This window comes from Mya arenaria, chromosome 6 (assembly GCF_026914265.1).
Source record: "Mya arenaria isolate MELC-2E11 chromosome 6, ASM2691426v1".
Classification (NCBI taxonomy): domain Eukaryota; kingdom Metazoa; phylum Mollusca; class Bivalvia; order Myida; family Myidae; genus Mya; species Mya arenaria.
The window spans coordinates 18,674,242-18,697,003 of NC_069127.1; the positions used below are offsets into that span (position 1 = coordinate 18,674,242).

Sequence of the window (22,762 nt, forward strand, 5' to 3'; positions counted from 1 at the left end):
GTCACCAGAAAGGTCAGGATTGCGGTCACCAGAGAAATTAGGATTGTGGTCGCCAGGGAAGTCAGGATTGTGGTCACTGGAGAAGTCAGGTTTGTGGTCACCAGGGAAGTCAGGAATGTGGTCACCAGAGAAGTCAGGATTGTGGTCAAAAGAGAAGTCAGGATTGTTGTCAACAGAGAAGTCAGGATTGTGGTCAACAGAGAAGTCCAGATTGTGGTCAACAGAGAAGTCAGGATTGTGGTCAACAGAGAAGTCAGGATTGTGGTAACCGAAGAAGGCAAGATTGCCACAGGTCGCCACAGAGGCCTAGACTGCGGTTACTTGGGTAGTAAGGATTTTGCCCCAGAAGTCAGGATTTCTGTCACCCACCAAAGAAGTCAGGGTTGTTGTCACCAACAAACAGGATTAGAGTCACCAGAGAAATCAGGATCACCAAAGAAGTCAGGATTGTGGTCACAAAAGAAGTCAAGTTTGCAGTCACTAAAGAAGATAGAATTGCATGAAACATGTTCCTAAGACAAACAAATCCTAAATTGGATTTTTAATTTTACCAGTCTTAGGCTTTTTACTTCACCAGTCACAAACTTGCGACATTGAGACCTATGAAGAGATGCTAAACTGTTCAGGGACACACCATCTTATCCTGCTAAACATGTGTTCCAAGTTATAAGACACTTCATTGAATCATGTAGGAAATTTTGCATGACTGTGGATGAACAAGAATCACCATAGAACCTTTCAACTTTCAGACAACAGTGACCAGCATATAAAGACCCAGTATAACCCAGTATTCTATGGACTATTATTGATGACTGGCAGACAATGGGCTTGCAACATTCTGCTTGTTATTCCTTTGTTCAGATGTTATTCAATCCTCTCAGAATTGTGGTGGAATTTCTCAACAAGGCTAGTCTAGTGTCATAGGTGATTAGACCTATGTACAGACATTCTAGCGACCATTAATGAGGACATCACAGTGACCATCAATCACCCTCCTACAGCCATCCATGTCTAATCTCCCTTCTGTCTGATCTTCCTTAGCAACTGTATAAAACTGGTTAATTCTTTGGTTTTGTCAGAGTAAGCTAACAGTTGTGATAAATATGATGTATACAATTAAAAATATTTACCAATCAGCATCCAATTAGATAAAATTGTTTAATTCTTGGGTTTGGTTAATATTAGCCAAAATGTTTATTGATTGGTCAATATTTATTTAAAAATTTATAATAACCAATCTAATCATTTAAATGTGCAAACTAGACTAAAGATAATCTGTGGGGGTTTTTCCTAATAAATTTTAGCCTTATACATATTAATTGGCTGATGATTATTTCTATGTATTTAGCCGTTTCCCCCTTTCAAAAAATCCTTGAAATCATTGAAACCACTTGGTATTCAATGTTACATCAAATATGCTTTTTCCCCAATGTAAGCTACTACTAGAATTCCTTCTCCCACTCCCAGGGGCACAGATAACTGTCATTCATACTGGCAGCCCAGTGGTGACCTCTATACTGGCAGTGTTTATGGCCACCATGAAGGTCAATACAGAGCCTGGCCAAGATCAGGCTGGTCATCAATCACTGTCCAGCAGCCATCCCTCTGGCTCCCTGATCACAAACCAATGACCATCTTCTCCTTGGAAAATTATCCTGTCAGTTCTGATTGTGCCACTGGACAAAGTGTCAATGCTGATGAAGTATTTACCACAGCATCATTACACCCAGGACCTGTATCTTCTCCAAGTCTTTTGCAGGTGTCAGGGTTTGGAAACAACCATTATTTGCTCACCTAATGGGTGATAAACTGGTCATGAAATTGCTATGCACCTTGGGCAATAATTTGGTGTGTAGGCCAGTTAGGATTAGTTCTTCTCATGCATCTCTCCCTAGGCATCACAATTCATCATACCAATGATGCAAGAATTACCAACGCGCATACCATTTTATTGTGTTCATTAAAGAAGCTGCCATAAACCATCATCTCAACAAAAATAAACTATTATCAGATATATAGGACATTCCTTAAACTCTATAAAGCTTGGAAATGAAATCAATATTAATTGAATATATATGAAACTGACATTATTTACATACTTTCTCTAATTCTGTACCTCACACTGAATAATCCATGATTACAATGACAAATCAAACAAAAAAAAACAGTAATCTAATAATTTCCCGGAAACAAACATGGGGGAATATTCTCCATGCTTGTGATAATCATCATGCCAGGCCCAGATCAGCTAATCAAAATGCTGATTTCAGAAATGATTTCTGATAAAATGGCAACTACCGGCTATATAATTCTGCAAAACAATACTTGATGAAAGTACTGGGGGTTGTGGAAATTAAATCAAGGCAAACAGAGATGACTTTAGCAGATTTTAAGGCCACTGAGTCATTATTTTTTTGGCCCACGTAAAATTCGTGAATTGATTATCAGGTAAAGAGATTTCTAGTGTCAATTCTGTGATAAAACAGAAATAGCATGTGATTATTACACTCAGCGAAAGTGTGAACTTTTTAAAACATGAGTAAAATATGACCAACACAACAATCAGATGATCATGTGCAGTGACACTGTGCAATCATGTTCTCCAGAGGAGCTTAATACAGTCATTAGTTAATAAGCTGGCACATGATTATTACATGGTCAGTCAGGATCAATTTCTAATTCCTCTCAGATCCTACCACTGACAGCTGACTGCCAGCTTTCAACCACCCACAAGCATTATGAGGAAGAACCATGATGCTAGAGAACTAAGCCTTTCTAAACACACTCACACAGTTTTCTTTCTAGCACAAAGCATGTTGAACATCATCATAACACTTGAAACTGTTTAAATTTTTCTTATTCCAAGCTAATTAGCCTGCCTTTCTCTTAAAATGCACCAAATGGCCTTGCAAATTAACAGTTGGAAGATTTCTGAGTAAAATAGCAGCAGCCTGAGGCCTCCTGGATTTCAAATTTCACAAGAGCTTTTTACAGGCACACAATCTCAAGTCATCGGCAATCATCTGTCAAAGTTATTCACCAGCTGAGGAACAATGCTTGTTTTGATTCCCACAAATGCCAGGTAGGTTGCTCACCTTATCCCCATCACATTATATCAAGTTTAGTTAATACTACTCATATCTTTAAGCTTGATCATGATGAAAGCTTATTGCCAATAAAATCACATTTCTTAGTCTAATTTCAGTGGTCAAAACTAGCATAAGAATCAGTCTGGAAGTGGAAAAATGCTTTCAGGACATATTCAAATTCCAGATTGTATCGTAAGGCATGTTAAAATTCTTGATGCCATTAAATTCACCATTTCAGAAATTCATGCTTATTCATTCAAAAGCCTAATTTTTATGACTGCGTTTTCTCAGAAGTAAATAGTAGGGAACAAGTCAATTGTAACAACGGCCCCCCAGGTCCGAGGATTAGCGGGGATTTTTACTTTTGGTCCTGGCAAGCCTGGGTAAAATTCCCGCCCTGTGGGGACGAACTGCTGGTAAAATCCCTGCCAAATGCCCTTGCAATCCCAGGGATCCTAGGTAAGGCCAATTCCCCGCTATTTTGGGCGCGAAGACAAAACCCCCGGACCATAGGAGGGCGTGGTAACTATTGACTGGTGCATAATGGTGTCTAATTTGAGTGGCCAATAGAGATGTTCCTTTTGGGTATCAAACCAGAGCCACATGGATGTGAGTTGACATAATTATACCATGCATATCTTATACCTACTGATTAACAAACACAACTTTCTATTGCAAGGTCAATGGAACTGTAGAGGGACAGAGTTTAAAATCAAAACTACATGTAGATGCATTTGACTATCATCATGCAATATATACAGAGCAAACATGAGGAGGAGAGCACCAAAGAACACCAAACATTCCCATCAAAGGGGCACACTAGAAGACATAGTTCTCTGATGTTTAATGCATGCACATCTTCCAAGCATCTGGTTCTGACTCTGGAAAAACTTCAATTTGATGAGACCCAGTACATGGCTGAACCTGATGATACACAAGAAAAATATACAAACAAAACACTTTTCTCTATAATATAAATATGCAATCATAGAGATGTGGAAAATGTGTTAGAACCAGGGGAAATAGGTAAGACAGTAGAAATCTATTCTTAGTACACCTAGGCCTAATTATATAAACAGATATAGATAGATCTTCGATTTTCTGGAAATAACCCCCATATGTCAGATAATATCATTACTGTAAGATACTGCATAATCTGTGCTTGAGGGTCGGGTCCATTAATAATTAACATGTTTTATTGCATTATGTATTGTAACACTATATTCATTTATTAGATTTGAAGAGGAGCTGGTACCCATTTCTTTGGAGAACCTAAGCATAATAATAACAAGAGTACCTACTATCACTAAATATGCCTGTCCTAAATTCAGAAGTTTGGTGATAAATGGTTGTACGTTAAACCAAGTTTTAAGACAGTGGACACTGTAAAGACAGTCTTTGCCAATTCAAGGGTCATAACTTTAGAGTGACTAAGGCCACAGGTTACCAAACGTGACCAAGATATTCTGCCTATACACATTCTGACCAAATTTTGTGAAGATTGGAAAAATGCTACTAAAGTAATCAGTTGGACTATACAGATTTTAGGTAATTTTAACAATAATAGGGTAATTTCTCCGGAGTAGTTTAAGCCATATGCCTGGTTAATGAACTTGTCCAAGATATTACTCCCATACACATTCTGACCAAATTTGGTGATGATTGGACAAAGGCCTCTAAAGTAAATGATCAGACAAGACAAATTCTGGACAAATTAAAGCTTTAAAAGTAATTGATCGGACAAGACCAATATGAGGTTTTTTCTATAATTAAGGGGCCGTAACTCTGGAGTGACTACAATGATATGGTAATCGATCTTGTCCAAGATATCAAGCCATTTTACATTCTGACCAAATTTGGTGGCGATTGGATAAAGACTTCTAAAGTTATTGACCGGACAAGACCAATTGTAGGTAATTTCTATAATTCAAGGGATGTAACTCTCGAGTGACTAAGGCAATAAGGCTGGCTTTCGAACTTCTCCGAGATATTATACCAATATACATTTGGTGATGATTGGACAAAGAGTTTTTAAATTATTGAGCAGACAATATACTGGACTGCTGCTCGACTGCGTATTATGATATTAATTTGTATTCCATTGAAAACCTTTGCCATCTTTTATGCAGTATATAACATGTAACAATTAATTTATTTAGTGTTTTTCTACCATCTGATTGTATGAATCTATCAAAGGTTTCAAGTTTCCATCTGTAGACCATGTTAATTAGTCTCCTGTATCCCAGTCCTCAGTGGTCAAACAAAAGGTGTTTGCACCTGCTCACCAGGGAGATAAGGTGGACACAACACACCTGAACAAACTGCCCACTGGTCAGTCTGATGAGTTAATGACCAATTATCTTATCAACTGCCTGGAATTTATGGGCTTGGTGTCTAATTATCATATGAAAGATAGGCTGACCAACAGATTATGGCTACCTACTAAATAGTGGATGATAAATGTCATCATGTGTGGCACAGGGTGTGTATCATTCCCTATCCTTAGTCCATCTCATTATCACAGGAGCATTTGTAAACAAGAGAGGAGGCCTACAAAAGATGGTTTTGTTTTCTTATGGTTTACATACACAGTGACCCAAAGATGCACAGGCCTTTCTTATATTCTCATTGAATTGAATTGGCTTTTTTTAAGTCTACATGTACATGAAAGCCACCATGACTGTTGTAGATTATCATAGCATAATAGGCTGTCATTAGTCAAAAATTAATAAACATGAAAGCCACCTTGTCTGTGCCGGCACCATGGGTAACTTCATTCATACCACTGTACAGTTTTGTTTAATTGGGAATACTATGAAAAATGGCACATCTTATCAATAAGTGTATCATACTTTTTAAATGGATATTACTGTTTAGATAATTTTTATAATATATGTTTCAAAATTTGTCTAGTTTATATAATTTTGCCAAATGTCTTTTTTAATTTGTAAAACTTACATAATATTGAACTGAATTTTTCTTAACCTACATAAGCATGTTTCACAAACTTAATCTGAGCCAGCCATGCAGAGAAACAAACCAACCATAACACTGACTCTGACACATCAACATGCATGTCAAGAAAATCTCAGACAAAAGTTCCAAAAAGCGGGAATATGTCCTCATAAACAGTGCAACAAGAGATTTCTATCTGATTTCAGAGGGTCATGATACAACCTTTAGCAGTCGGAAAGAAAGCAATCATTATGGAGTTCATTGCCTTCAGAATAAAACTAGTTTTTTATAACCACAAATACCTGTAAGTTTTATGACAATCGTAATTGACATTTCATGAATAACAGCACTTATTCCAATTTTCATAACCTGCGCTCACTTTCATCTCACTATTGCCTGCCGAGACAATTCATATTTATTTGTCATTTTGCTTATTATTCTTCCAGGAGCGCAAAAATGTTTGATATGGGAAATTGTTCACATTTTCTCACAGGTAAGTCACTTAGGATTCTTTTTACCAAAACTGATGCAAAAAAAAAATCGGAACATTTTTATTTTAAATTTTAAAATAAAACCAATAAAAACAATGGATATTGAGACACTTTTGTTCGGAATAAATGTGCTGTATAAAAAAACAAAATGAAACTTCTGACCATAAAATATGGCTAAAGTAGTTAGGCAATATTTTGCCAGTCTTGGGCATCTTATAAGCAACATCAGGTACTTATTATCACATGTAAACAAATGAGTTATGATGGAGAATGCTAGAAATTGTTTACAAAAAAGAAACATGTTATGATAGGCATTTCAGGGTATTTTTGATGGCAGATACATTTTTACACTTTCCACTATTTTTTACTGAAATTAAGGTTGTTATATACTGATATATACATTTAACAATAATGCTTAATTCTTGTTGTAATGTTTCTTGCCTCAATTGTATATAAGTTTCTAATATTTCTATTATTAATTTTCCTTCAGATCATCTTTTATAAATTATATTATTGCTATTGTCAGCCACTTGGTTTTTTTTCCAAATAGATATTCTTCAATAATTATTTACCATTCAGTTATAAGGTTTAATATAACCACACTACTGTTTGTAACTGTTTACCATTATTATTTTCATTTATTATTTTCAATTATATAATTAATAAAAATTCAATGCTAGAAATTATTTGTTTTAAGCAATTGCTATTGTTAACATTTGTTTTAAAAATAATAAAATTCCAAGAAAAGTATGATTCTCTTTTTAAGATTAAGTTACCTGCAAATATGCATACAATTTTGTCCACAATATACTTCGCGACACAATAAAATCACAGTATTTCAGAACTTCTGGACATAAAATTTCGAATTCATTTTATAAAAATTGCACTTGATTTTTCACGCACAACTTTTCTTTTACAACACATGGCCGTAGCAAACACTCATCTTCAATTTCACGGTGATTTACCAAATTTATTCCCAGAAATTAAGTTAACCAATCAAGATAACACTGTTAGTCCCTGATGAAAGAGTGGCCCCAAGTTCTGACTTGCCACATCGGGTATCATTCATGGAGTGTTACGCCTCGCTCAGCAGGATCTAGGTGGCCATCTCGTCCTCTGTGAGAGAGCCATCCTCCGTGTTTTATTGGAAACCTTGGTGCCTGTTGTGACTGTCAATACCAGGAAAGGACTCTTCACCGCAGTAAACAGTTTCCCATTCAGATAGTCTCATATGTGTTGTTGTCATTTCATTTTTACCTTTTTCTAACATCATGACTTTTTGTTTTCATTGTTATTCCCATTTTTCTGAAGACTGAGTGTCAGTGTTATATGACCTATGAATGAAGTTCCATGATATAATTATACTGAATTTAAATCCGACATGATCATGACATTTTCTAGATTGATTGTTATTGTGGTTTTTTTTTCAATTTGTTTCTTTTCCACCACTACACTATAAATACTAAACAAATGTTATTAGAACACATAAACAACCATGCAATGAGAGTTTTGGGTGATTACTTCTTTTGAAACTGCTTCACATTTGGTTTACTTAGCTTTTCTGTGAAGGAATTAATCTATATTTCTTTTTGTGAAAGCATCCAATCAGAGCTTTCACTCACAGAATCATGAAACACATACTTATTTTCCATGTATTGGAAAACCTCATTAATAATTCTACCTCACTTACTTAGAATTACTTAGCTTAACGATAAAAAGGCAATACAGTATAGTACCTTTGCAGAATGATTGACGTGCTGAAACAAGTGGTATAGGAATAAATGGTATGTTTTTCAATCCATCAGTGGGGGTCTTAAATAACAACAACTTTCCCAGCCATAAATAAAAAAGATTTTTACCACTTCTGCTGCTTAATCATTGTACAGAGCGCACTTAGCAGGAACATGGGCAGGGCAGGGCTCATTAACTCAACGATGATATAACGGACTGAATCCTGAGAGTTTCTCGAAATTTCTTAAGCTTTAAAAAAAGTAGGCTTAAGTAGCTTATTTCAACTAACCAAAATACATACTTAAATTTGGTTTTTATTAATGAAAAATGTTTTATTGTGGTTATCATAATTATGATAGATGTATGTAAATATTACCCAAATTATTGAAAGACAAAAATAGTGAGCTTTAAGCTTTATATCCTGTTATAAGGGACTAAGAAAGTTTCGAGAAATTGTGGCCTGGGGATACAGGGGCCCCCCAGCACTAGGCCCTCAAATGGGGTCTTGGATGCCAAACGCTCACTTTTTTTTACGTTTTCCTTTACCTTGAAATGGATTAAAAGAGTTCAATTGAGTACATGATCACTTGTTATCCTGGTGGAGTCATATGACGGGCAAAAAGCTGAACAGATAATTTGTCTCACAACGGTATTGACCATTATGAATACATATATGGATAAATGATTAATGACATTTCCAACATCATTGAATTAGTGTAACAAACAAAACAGAAATATTGAGTTGACTACATCATTACCCTACATAATTGTCACAGACCTCTGAACACTATTATAGCCTTCGGTATACTTTTTAGAAAGGTGAATTACGTCCACTCACTCTCCCGATGAATGAGAACAATTGATAATTTTCAACAACAGAAATGGTCATCTCTGCAACTGTATCTGAATGGTAAGATGTCAGAAATACAGACAAAATAATTCCAAAATTGTTCACTTTTTGCAAGGACGAAAATTGCAACAAGGCCAGCCGGATATTGCAACAAGTACAGCCAGCTGAATATTGCAAACTGGCCAGCTGGATATTGCAGCACAGCAGCTGGATGATTGCAGCACAGCTTACTGGGTATTGAACTACGGCCAGCTGGATATTACAACACAGCCAGCTGGATATTGCAGCATGGCCAGCTGGATATTGCAACACAGCCAGCTGGATATTGCAACATGGCCAACTGGATATTGCAACACAGCAAGCTGGATATTGCAACATGGCCAACTGGATATTGCAACATAGCCAGCAGGATATTGCTGCACAGCCAGCTGGATATTACATATATTGAAACATTCTGTGATTGTCAACAAGTCTTAATAGTAAAGGACTGCTGTGTTCATTTAATGGCTCTGCAGAAGTTATTTGTTTGAGACTGGTTGACTGAAGTATGACCACTTATTAGATTACAATATCAAACAAATTGGATTAAGAGAACCACTCAAATGCAGTACAGTGGGGGGGAACACTTAATATTGCTGGAGAGTGGCTCTGCGTCCACGCTGTACAGGAAACACTTCATAATGCTGGAGACTTTCATACTCCATGAAATTATTTCAGAGACAAAATTGTAGAGGAAGAAAGAGCAGAGCTAAATTCTCAAAAACAAATTGTGTTCTGAGAAAAACCTTTTTCAATCTTCTACTATGTATGGCTTGTGCGCCTCATGGATTCTCAAGCCCACACATGATACTTCAGGCTGCAGGATCCTGCAGGATAACACACAAACCCTTATTAATTCATTAAGTGACATTCAAGAAAATATTTGCGTTGGGGTTTTTTCCGGACAAAATGCCAAAACACATCTTTTTTTCAATTTTAAAAAGAAAATTACCAATTTGTCTTTCAGAAAAACTTTTGATTCAAAAAATGTCTACTGCAGGTAATTGGGCCCCTCAGTCATGATATTGACTAGTGATGGGGCGACGATCACCGATAATTGATTATATCGGCCGACATTCATAACTCCGCCATCGGCGACCTCATCGTTCAATAATCAAAAAAAAAAAATTTGCTTGAATCTGGTAAATTTCCCTTTACTAATAGCGGTCATGCGTAAACAGTGATAAATGTTTTTTCACATCTTATAAAAATTAATTCAACGGTCATTGCAATTTTTACAACTTGCGAAAATTTTAACACCAATTGTTTGTTAGTTTTGGAAGACACCCTCGGGAAAAGTGTGAAATTAGACCTCGAGGGAGCCAAAAGCTTTTGGGCATGATATGTGTATTTGAGACTGGCTTTTATGCTTGACTTCTCGACTTTTTTCGGTTTCGAAGCAGCTTCATTATATTTTATATGAAAATAGATGGAAACATGTTCGGGACCAAGCTTCGACCTCGAGGGACCACCGGTTCCCGAACGACCGCCTGTTTGAACAAACGTTTTACTGTATTTCTGTGTGCAGGTATATGATGTTCCCTGCAAGGAACATATTGTATCACTGTCTCTTACTACCTTTGTCAGATAGTTGTTCAATTTCTGGAAAAATGTGAACTCCAAGTTTAAGTCGAAACAATGCATTTTTTCCAATCAGAAACGCACTGTCCACCTTCCCAATATGCAGGAAATATTATCCTTACTTTAAACTCAATGAGACTCATCATGAACATTATAATTGCTCATCTGAGAGAACTTCAGGGAACTTGCAACAAAAAATTGTGCGTACTATAAGTCCTTTAGATTGTCCGTAATAAGTTCTATTGACAGTCCTGGTATAGTTCTTTAATCCAACAATTCGTAGAAATTGTATTAGAAGATATTCCCAATTCGGTTAAACCAAACTGTATTACCGGGATTCCCCGACTAAGAAATCATCTCCCCCAGTGGTAATTTGGGAAATTATCATCCATTATATATTTGAGTTGCCCACAGAACTGCAACAGAACAAAAGAAAACACTAACTGAATAATCTCTATCTTAATCAACCCGCAGAACTGCAACAGAACGAAAGAAAACACTAACTGAATATTCTCTATCTTAATCAAACAATATCCAATCCAATTTCCCAAATTACTACCAATCAACCTTTAGAGGACCCCTAAGTCTCTATTGACACATAAATAACATTGAGACTTGAAAAAGTGTTCTTCAAAAGACAATTACATAAAATGATACAACAGTATCAGGACACTGAAATGAGGATGGTGGAAATATCAGGATCAGCATACAGCCCAACACAGTTTCTAAAAGTGCACAATAATTGTTATGAGCTTCACAACCATTGGTGCAAAAAGGATCATTGATACAGAATCTCCCAGACAGAGGCTGCTTCTTTATTGAGCCATTCATTTTGCTGCCTATCCTCAAATGGAACAATTGAGAACAATTAAGAACAAATGGGTTAAGGAGGAATAAACATGCATGATAAGCCATGAACTATGATGATGTAAAATACTACAAACTGCATGACATAGTATCAATATGATGGCAGAGTATCAATATGATGGCATAGTATCAATATGATGGCGTTGTAACAATATGATGGCATAGTATCAATATGATGGCGGAGTATCAATGTGATAGCAGAGTATCAATAGGATGGCAGAGTATCAATAGGATGGCGGAGTTTCAATAGGACGCCGGAGTATTGATCAATATGATGGCAATTAGTATCAATATGATGGCATAGTAACAGTATGATGGCGTATTATCAATATGTTGGCATAATATCAATAGCACGGTATAATATGGCAGAGTATCAATATAATGGCGATGGCAGAGAATAAATATCATGACATAGTATCAAAATGATGGCTGAGCTCAATTGCATGCCTGAGTTTCAATATAATGGCGTAGTATCAATATGATGGCATAGTATCAATACCATGGCATAGTATCAGTAGCATGGCAGACTATCAATAGCATTGCAGTAGCATGACAAAGATTCAAAATCTTTGTGATTGCTGTGTAGCAATATCATGGCAGAAAAACAATATAATGGGGTAGAATCAATCTGATTTCTTGAATTCGTAGTATCAATAAAAGGCAGAGGATCAATATAGTATAATTTAGAAAATTTATAGTATCAATGTCATGGCAGAGTATCAATATCATGGCTGAGTGTCGATATCATGACTGAGTGTCAATATCATTGCAGATCGAGTGTCAATATCATGCCAGAGTGTCAATGTCTTGGCAGATTGTCGATATCATGACTGAGTGTCAATATCATGGCAAAGTGTCAATATCATAGCAGAGTATCAATATCATGGCTGAGTGTTGATATCATGACTGTCAATATCATGGCTGAGTGTTGATCATGACTGTCAATATCATGCCAGAGTGTCAATGTCATGGCCGTGTGTCAATATCATGGCAGAGTGTCAATGTCATGGTCGAGTATCAATATCATGGCTGAGTGTCAATATCATTGCAGAGTGTCAATATCATGCCCGAGTGTCAATATCATTGCAGAGTGTCAATATCATGGCTGTGTTGATATCATGGTTGAGTGTCAATATCATGACGGAGTGTCAATATCATGACAGGGTGACAATATCATGACTGAGTGTCAATATCATGACTGAGTGTCAATATCATTACTGAGTGTCAATATCATGACTGAGTGTCAATATCATGACTGAGTGTCAATATCATGACTGAGTGTCAATATCATGACTGAGTGTCAATAACATGATTGAGTGTCAATATCATTACTGAGTGTCAATATCATGGCAGAGTGTCAATATCATGGCAGAGTGTCAATATCATGGCAGAGTGTCAATATCATGGCAGAGTGTCAATATCATGACTGAGTGTCAATATCATTACTGAGTGTCAATATCATGGCAGAGTGTCAATATCATGGCAGAGTGTCAATATCATGACTGAGTGTCAATATCATGGCAGAGTGTCAATATCATGACTGAGTGTCAATATCATGACTGAGTGTCAATATCATGACTGAGTGTCAATATCATGACTGAGTGTCAATATCATGGCAGAGTGTCAATATCATGGCAGAGTGTCAATATCATGGCAGAGTGTCAATATCATGACTGAGTGTCAATATCATGACTGAGTGTCAATATCATGACTGAGTGTCAATATCATTACTGTCAATACCATGACTGAGTGTCAATAACATGATTGAGTGTCAATATCATGGCAGAGTGTCAATATCATGGCAGAGTGTCAATATCATAGCAGAGTGTCAATATCATGACTGAGTGTCAATATCATTACTGAGTGTCAATATCATGGCAGAGTGTCAATATCATGGCAGAGTGTCAATATCATGGCAGAGTGTCAATATCATTACTGAGTGTCAATATCATGACTGAGTGTCAATATCATGGCAGAGTGTCAATATCATGACTGAGTGTCAATATCATGACTGAGTGTCAATATCATGACTGAGTGTCAATATCATGACTGAGTGTCAATATCATGGCAGAGTGTCAATATCATGGCAGAGTGTCAATATCATGACTGAGTGTCAATATCATTACTGAGTGTCAATATCATGGCAGAGTGTCAATATCATGGCAGAGTGTCAATATCATGACTGAGTGTCAATATCATTACTGAGTGTCAATATCATGACTGAGTGTCAATATCATGACTGAATGTCAATATCATTACTGAGTGTCAATATCATGGCAGAGTGTCAATATCATGACTGAGTGTCAATATCATGGCAGTGTGTCAATATCATGACTGAGTGTCAATATCATGACTGAGTGTCAATATCATTACTGAGTGTCAATATCATGACTGAGTGTCAATATCATGACTGAGTGTCAATATCATGGCAGAGTGTCAATATCATGGCAGAGTGTCAATATCATGGCAGAGTGTCAATATCATGACTGAGTGTCAATATCATGGCAGAGTGTCAATATCATGGCAGAGTGTCAATATCATGACTGAGTGTCAATATCATGACTGAGCATCAAAATCATGACTGAGTATCAAAATCATGGCAGAGTGTCAATGTCATGGTTGAGTGTCAATATCATGGTTGAGTGTCAATATCATGGTCGAGTGTCAATATCATGGTTGAGTGTCAATATCATGGCTGTGTCACTAACCAAAGTAATGTAACGTTCCGCTGTAGGCGCATGTGCATTCAGAATACGTTGATGTACTAGGTTTGTAATATGCAAATTGGCATATCCAGGTCTCCGCGTGGATTGAGAATTTACTGTATATTAAAGACCAGTGGACCCCATCAGGGTCAACATGCTTTTCTCTGAAGGGATCTGTTGGCCTTGTTGGCTTCGCACGTTACAATAGCATGGCTGAGTGTCAATAGCATGGCTGAGTGTCAATAGCATGGCTGAGTGTCAATAGCATGGCTGAGTGTCAATAGCATGGCAGAGTGTCAATAGCATTGCGGAATGTAAGTAGCATGCTGAAGTATCAGTAGCAATGTGTTATACCATTTCTGTTATTTGTGTATTACAATCTCTGTAAGTATGTCAACTACAAGGTTAACATATCTATATGTTTTAATACTTCATAAAGACTTATTTGTGGCCTAAACACCAGTTCATTAGAGGACACTGCTATTCTGTACTGAGAATCCTTGCAGCCACGGCCCTTAACTAAAACACAATTATACAATAATGCAGGGACTAAAAACAAGTAAAATTCCATGTAAACTTTACACTGAATTTATTCCATAGACATCTTTTATTTCATTTTTCATACTGTTAACAAATGCTTTAATTAAAAAACTTGCCGGATTTCCAGTGAATGATCATTGCACTCTGTGCTGTGATTATTGAAACCAGCAAGATAGAGTCATTCATTCTTGTCTGGAAGAAACAGATACATTAATTTATTTAACTTGCACAGTGTTTAATTATGATTTATAGCTAGTGCAGGCCGCATGATGTCCTTAGTGATGATGAAATACGGGCCCAGGCAAAATACCACAAAAATCCATGCAGAGAAAAAAACTATAACAGAAACCATGATATAGAAAGTTGTTCTTAACAACTATAATGAAACAATCACAAAGAAAGTAGCACTAAACAAACCTTTGGTACACACTGACCCTTATGTACCAGGGCGTAGCTGCTTACCAGAAGGAATAGCTGCTTCAGGGACTGAACCTAATGTACCAGAAGGAATAGCTGCTTCAGGGACTGACCCTAATGTACCAGAAGGAATAGCTGCTTCAGGGACTGACCCTAATGTACCAGAAGGAATAGCTGCTTCAGGGACTGACCCTAATGTACCAGAAGGAATAGCTGCTTCAGGGACTGACCCTAATGTACTTGAAGGGGTAGCTGCTTCAGGGACTGACCCTTACGTACCAGAACGCGTAGCTGCTTCAGGGACTGACCCTAATGTACCAGAAGGAATAGCTGCTTCAGGGATTGAACCTAATGTACCAGAAGGCATAGCTGAGTGCCACCACACAACAAAAAACTGCACTGCTTTTGTTCTTTAAATCTTATTCTAAAACACATTAATTCCTTCTGATAAAATATTGTAAACATATTTATCATAGGTTTGTATCTTTGAGAACTGACCTCCTCTGAGTCTAAATTAGCTTTTATGCTAAACAACAAATCTGACAAAACATAGTTCTTTACTTGGTCCCCTGTTCAATTGCATAGTTTTTGCAGGCTACAAATTATACCCTTTTGACAACAATATTCCCTTGGTGTCCATAATGCTTGAGAGCAAATTCCATCAAGTTTGTAAATACATTAGATGTGCTGAATAATTCATACAGGTATTATGTAGAAACAACATTAGCACTATAAAATACTGTAATGGCCCTGCCCCTAGGGACCAGGGATTTATGCCTTTCAAAATAATTTTCAATCATGGCAGATTAATGCTTTGAATAATTGTGTATGCTCATATTTCTTAAATAAATACTTAATGAGGAAAAAGAGATTTCAATTATTGGGAAAATTTAGGCCAATATAAATTAATTGCTAGATTTTCAACCCATTTATTTTTTGAATAGGGGCGTGTGGTGACATATTATTGTTTTAATTTTTCTTACATGACTGTTTCACCGTTGAATAAATGTTCATGCTCGTTCTTATTGCATAACGGACCATATACATGTGTTTCTACACGAACCACTTCATTTTTTACATGTTAATGTTATACATCGACACCGAAAATACGAATAAACACCGTTCCGGGACAGTACCAGATCCATATATATGCAAATACAGACCCTTAATTGTTCAAAAGTCATCAATCTGTTCATATCTATAACAATACAAACTAAACAAGCACCTTTTTTTAAATATTTAGGGGTTAGAGACAGTTAGTTCAATTTTCATTTACAGAACTTTAGAGACTCAATTGTGGTTACTGTATATTATGATAAGATATTGAAAAAAGATTGTTCTTGAGCCCAAAACAACCAAGTGAATTTGAATCAAGTGTAATATCTATGGCCTGTCAATAAACTTCACACAACAAAGAAACATTGACTGGCAACATGGAACATGCATTTAAATCTGGTGGGATTGCCACCTGTATTAAGTGGTCACCTGTTTTACCCGGCCACTCCAATTTCATCCACTTCCTTTTAACTATATAAAATACATGCATAAAGCATGCCAAGTGTGATAATCAATCAGATTATGAGTTTAATAATACATGGCTATAAATAATGGAAGTCTATGGAAAAATACATTGGCCTTGGAAATTTCTGACATCCAATCAAAATGTGTATTATGTTACACAATTGCCCTATTTTAACTCATTGAGGAATTATGTTAATAACACGTGGCGAATGTTTCCATCCGAATTAAGACAAATAATTAATAGATAATTGAATAAACATTATGAATTATGAGGTTAATGATCAACTAACAACAACGCCAGTTATTATGGATTTAAAGTGTGCATTGTTCCTTGAAGCAACAAAACATGTTGCAATTTGAATATATCTAAATTTTAAGTGATTTATTTCTTAATCTAGATAATGGTTGTTGCAAGTATTCAACTCCGAAAGAAAGTGTTGAGTGTACAATTATTAGAAAACCGCAAAATGTTGACACAGGATACAATCATGCACTTTAAATTAGACACCGATGAGAAGCAAATAAAAATAAAGGATTTTTTAAAAAAATGAACTTGTTGGTGTAAATGTGTGTGTATCCATGGACAATTGTGTTTACTGAATTTTGGTAAAATATTTTTGTTTTGCCATTAATTGCAAGTTGTGTTGTTTGCAATACAATTATATGTACTTTGCATTGATCTTGAAAAATTGCATAAATATTGAATGAAAATATATCTATTGTATTCTATTTGTAATTTTGGAAGAAATTTTGTCTACATTTGTATTTAAATGTCTTTAAATGTCCAGGTTAAACATAACTGCAACAGACGATAAGGAAACATTATACAATGTCAAGCCATTTGTCATTTAAAAGATGTATAAAAGACCTCCTTTGTGTTTCCCACCTGGATAAAGTGGCCACCTGTCTTAAGCAGCCACTTTGACCTTTTCCCAAAGGTGGCCACTTAATACAGGTTTCACTGTAATTAACTAAAATGCGGGCTTATAACCCCTAAAAGAATCCATTCATGTTCAGTTTGCATGTTACACACTCAAGATCCGCGCATTGACAAACAAAACTTATTGAAAAGGGAAGACCATCGCCCCAGAGCAGCCGTAAAAGCAGTACTAATTAACTGTGTCTTCAGTGCTAACTTGTGATCATGCTTTGTTTAACTAATTAACAAAGACTCTTTGCTTAGTTTATTTGGTAACAGTCGCAGAAATTATCATGCTCTGCAATAATTCAGAAGTATACAATGGATGTTCTATCTTTCCAATGGAAACATGTATTCAATTTTACAAAGCAAACATTATAAATTTAGAAGTTCCCAAACAGTTTCCCGGAAATTGTACATTAAAAAAACATCCTATAGATTGCAACAAAATATGTTGACACACCAGCCTTGAAAGTGAAAACACAGTTTTATCCTACTTCAAAAGTGTAATGAAGAAAAACAATGGCTAAAACAGAGCTGTAGTTCACGCCAAGTCTGACATCATAATGCTTCTGACATTTGCACACAGCTGCAATTACAAACCACTGGTGGAACACTTATGGCAACAATTTCAGAGGCCCCCATAAACTGTGCAAATCAAAGACAGGAATTCAATAAAAGTGAAATTCGAGTAATCACAATATTCACTATAAACATGAGGATCAATGGTAATTGTTGATTTGCAAATCAAACCAGGATTGTCATTTGACACAGAGACATTCAAAACACATCATCTGAAAAATAACAGCATTTTCCAGAAAGGGCGTCATACAATCAGTTCTTTTAAATTCAATAGATCTGTAATTGCAATTTCGAATAATGTGATCAGGGTTGACATTTTGAAGCATAAGCTTACAAATGGATGGATTTCATAATTTTACAATTATTGTATGTCAACATTGCAAACAAAAAATATATTAACACCATGCAATAAATCATTTGAGTTACATTACCGGGAACGATTCACTATCTACCCTTTAGTTATCTTAAGTATGCATTAAAACCAATACCAAAATCATTTCCTTATTGGATTTCAAAAATCAATTGTTTGGAAGCCTATTTGTCATGAGTTTCCACTGCCATCAGCGTCAATGAATTACTGGTCTAGCCTGAATGCTGTAATGTAAGGGAAACAACTCTGTGTATCAATTATGTCTTTACAATGATGAATTACTCCCCCTGAGTTAAGGTGAATTTATGGTCAACTGGTCAACAAGTACAACTTTCACAATTACAATTAACATAAAGGAATATCTATCAAACTATTCTGTAAAATAACCCATTCCAGACTTATAACCATATCCTTATATAAGATTCATATATAATATAGTCACACTTGGTGCATTCAAAGTCTGTTTACCCTACCTGCTTTTTCCACAACAAAACATCGTCTCAGACCATTTTACACCTTACTTCGTGTACCAGGAGCCATTCTCACTAACAACTTTCAGCACATTTCTCTTCTTTCCAACTTACCTGAAAACACAGATAAACATATTACCGGACAAACATAAATCAGAAGGTCAGTTTGTTAAATCCTGTGGGTGCAAAACTTTCTAAGCAATAAAACACCCCAATGACCCTCAAGCAATGCCCATTAAAGCTTTTCTCTCATTAACAATTTCAGTAATTTCTCAGATGCAGATTATAATGTGCATAGTAATTGCATAATAAAAACCAGTAGCAGGATTCCTCAGCTGGCAATCCCCATTGTCATTTTGCAAAAGCGCAAACATTTTTTTGAAATATAGCGATTTTATGTGACAATTTTTTCTTAAATTGATGTAAGCCACCCACTAAGGGGCCTTACATGATAATGGATTCAGTCTCTGCAGAAATCAAGCTTGCCAATTTTGTGTCATATCCAATAATTAGGGCACGGCTGGGTAATAAATTTGAAAATTTATGGCTTTAGCGGATTAACAATGGCATCCTTACATGATAATGGCTTTCAGTATCAAAAGTGTGACAATTGTCCCCATCTACTAACCAGATCATATGCTTCTGATCCGTGATAATTTCGTCAAAAACAAGTAAGTGTGCATGATTTTTACAGCTAGGATGCAAATTGAAGAAATGAGCAATTACTAGTTTGATTCTTGTTATTACATACAATCAATGGCTACATTTTGTCAATAAAGCATGAGTTTGTAATTGAAAGACAAAGTGCTTATAACATGCTATTTAATACAACACAATTTATGTTATTTCAACAATGTGCAAATCAAATGTGCTATTTAACCCAAAGAAAGAATTCCTACTTCATTTATTTAACAGGTAGGCAATTTGTCTGTGGATTTCAGTAGATCCATTTGCTCTAAGAACACCATTCCCCTGCCAGTATATTTTATTTTTATTTTATTAATATATTTGCTAACTGATTAAACAAGTTCACTGCATGCTTATGTAAGTGTTCACACCCCAGCTTGCTTCCAATTTGAAGTAAGGATAGCCCTCTTAACAAGCCTGCGTTTCTGCCTATTAAAGCAAAGTTTCAGCCCTTAAGGTACGTTTAAATGCAATCTAAGGCTCCTAAAGTGCATAAACCCTAGTAGCTTCAGCCTCGGGGCTCTGCCCCTTCTAAATACCCACAAGGGAGATGCCCTTGACCCGCAAAGGGGCCTAACTTTTTAAAACCAAGAGGGGACCCTGAGGTTCAGAATTGTAAATAATGGAAAAAAAAACAATTTTGAAGCTTTTAATTGCATATTAAAACACATTAGATACTTTCTAATCGACCATAATGCAAATTGGGCACAAGGTAATAAAATTTGACAGAGTTGAGTCTAGCTTATGATTAACTTCTCATTGGTTACTTTAAAAAAAACAAAAAACTATTTTCGATTCATAAGGGGAGGTTCCCACGTAGATGTTGTATCGAATTTGAACCAATAAAACAGAATGAAAACAAAATGCAGGCCACCTAACCCGATGCTATGGTTTCAAACAAAAACAACTTTCCAAAGCTTATGGTTTAAATTTGGTTGCTATATATATACTGATTAAGAGAGTAATTATGCTCTTTAAAAGAAAAAAACATCCAGGGGTTAACACATCCTTGACCTTGAACTTGACCTGGAGCTCTGACCTTATTAACAGCTGCACATTTCTAATTTTGTTAAAATATATTCCAAATGTTTCAAAACTCATTAATTTAATCACCTCATCATTAAATCCATAAAATCAGTGAATTCTGGAATCCATTTAGAAACAGCAAACTTCTTCAAAAAACTAATCATGACTAGGTGATCACTGTAAAAGACACAATTACACAAACATCTTCCAACCTTTCACTACTTAGCACAGTTGGAAGAAGGCAAACATGATGTCTAACGTACTTAATTTCTATTTTCAGACATTATTTCCGAACAGACATGAAAACTGAGCATGCTTATGCATTTTCTGTGAAAATGTTCCAGACACAATCATGAACATGTTATTATTTTAAACAATCCAATAAATCACTTCAACATTCCCTCAAAACTCTTTGCACATTTTCTAGAGGTAGAAATTCCTTCAAATCACTAATTAAATTTTGAAATTAATACTTTCAGTTAGGTTTAATTGCACATTATTAAATCATTATTACATTTGGCAAGAACTTCACCATTAAAAGATCAACATTTTCCACAATTTCCATCCTGGGAACAATTTACACCTATTAATGAAGGTATACACAAATCTCAAGAAATAACATGTAATGATAATAAACAAATCCAGTGTTTTAATGGTTACAGCGACTATAAAACTCGGGGAAGCATGAGTGTACAATTAACACAAACCTGAATTTCATGACCTTCCATCATGCTTCTGACAAATTGAGGCAAAACAGAGGCTACATTCATCACCTGTTAAAACCACACGTCCATGTGACCAATATTTTCTATATCAATTATGTATTTTATATTATTTTTATTGTGATAAAAATAATACTTCAAACAATAATCAGATTTGCAAAAAAAAATAAAAATCAATTTATTCACAAAGTATTTAGAAGGTATAAAACCAAGAGTACTTTATGTGCTTATGGCAATGCTCGTCTGTTATTTTGAGATGATTAACGGACATAATTGGTAATTGTCATAATGAATAGGAGTACCAAGTTTCATGGTAACTAGAGCCATCACAGGATATGGTAAGGGCCACAAATTGTTTGATGCAGAGGAAGGGGGAATAACTTTGCAGTAAAATGTTTCTGTTAGACCTTAAATATGACTATACCCCCAGCAGAGCTATTGAAAAAGTGTCTTATTAAGGTTGTAAGCAGACCATGCACAAGAATTTTGAGTTATCCCACTAGCCAATACATTGTATTTAGAAAGGCCATAATAGTACTCTTATGTTTATCTTTTGGAAAAATATTTCTATTTATCTAATTATAAATCTGTATTTATTTATCAATGCATCTATTTGCTCACTAATATATGCAATACACTTATCGCCGTATAAATCAGATACAGTTACTCGTTTTTTCTTCAAAAGTGTCCTCTTACAGACGTAAGAAACCGTTTTACTACGTAGAAAGAACACCAATTTCGTCAGAGGCAAAAACATGAGTACTGTATCTATTACATAAACATTTTCTTTGAGATTGAATTATATACAAAGCAAAGTTCTTCTTTTCCATACACTCAACCCTTTGTAAAGATTAATCAATGGGATATGATTACCTTTGAAGATGAATGCATTTAAAAACACGGTTAAAAATAGATTTCTTGCATTGTCATCTTGACCAAGCAAAAGTAACATTAATATAGAATTTTTGATTTTTTCGAAATAAATATCACAGAGTTAGGGTTTCGTGAGTATAAAAATATATTGCCATCAACTTATAATCAAAGATAATACTTGAAACTAAGCAAGTCTGGTAATTGTCTTGCATGTAATGCAAATTATAGCCCTTTTTTATTAAGTCGAGCCTGCATTCTGTCTCTGTGACTTTCTCATGTTACGAAATTACCTACCTTTATATTATTAAGGGCTTCTAAAGTTATTGA

General features: G+C 35.6%; 1 protein-coding gene across 12 annotated transcripts in view; it reads right to left on the reverse strand.

Annotated features, from left to right (window-relative positions):
* Nucleotides 1–22,762, reverse strand: part of LOC128236966 (diacylglycerol kinase zeta-like) — a 123,704-nt gene that overhangs the window by 74,505 nt on the left and 26,437 nt on the right. For 2 of the 12 annotated variants that reach the window (XM_052952121.1, XM_052952120.1), the window contains exon 2: nucleotides 19,131–19,241. The exons of 9 other annotated variants lie outside the window; for them this stretch is intronic. In XM_052952121.1, coding sequence (XP_052808081.1) covers nucleotides 19,131–19,153 — 23 coding nt within the window. In that variant the 5' untranslated portion in view covers nucleotides 19,154–19,241. Of the gene's footprint in view, nucleotides 1–19,130; nucleotides 19,242–20,927; nucleotides 21,091–22,762 lie in introns of those variants that run through there. One more of the 12 variants, XM_052952118.1, reaches the window with a different exon arrangement.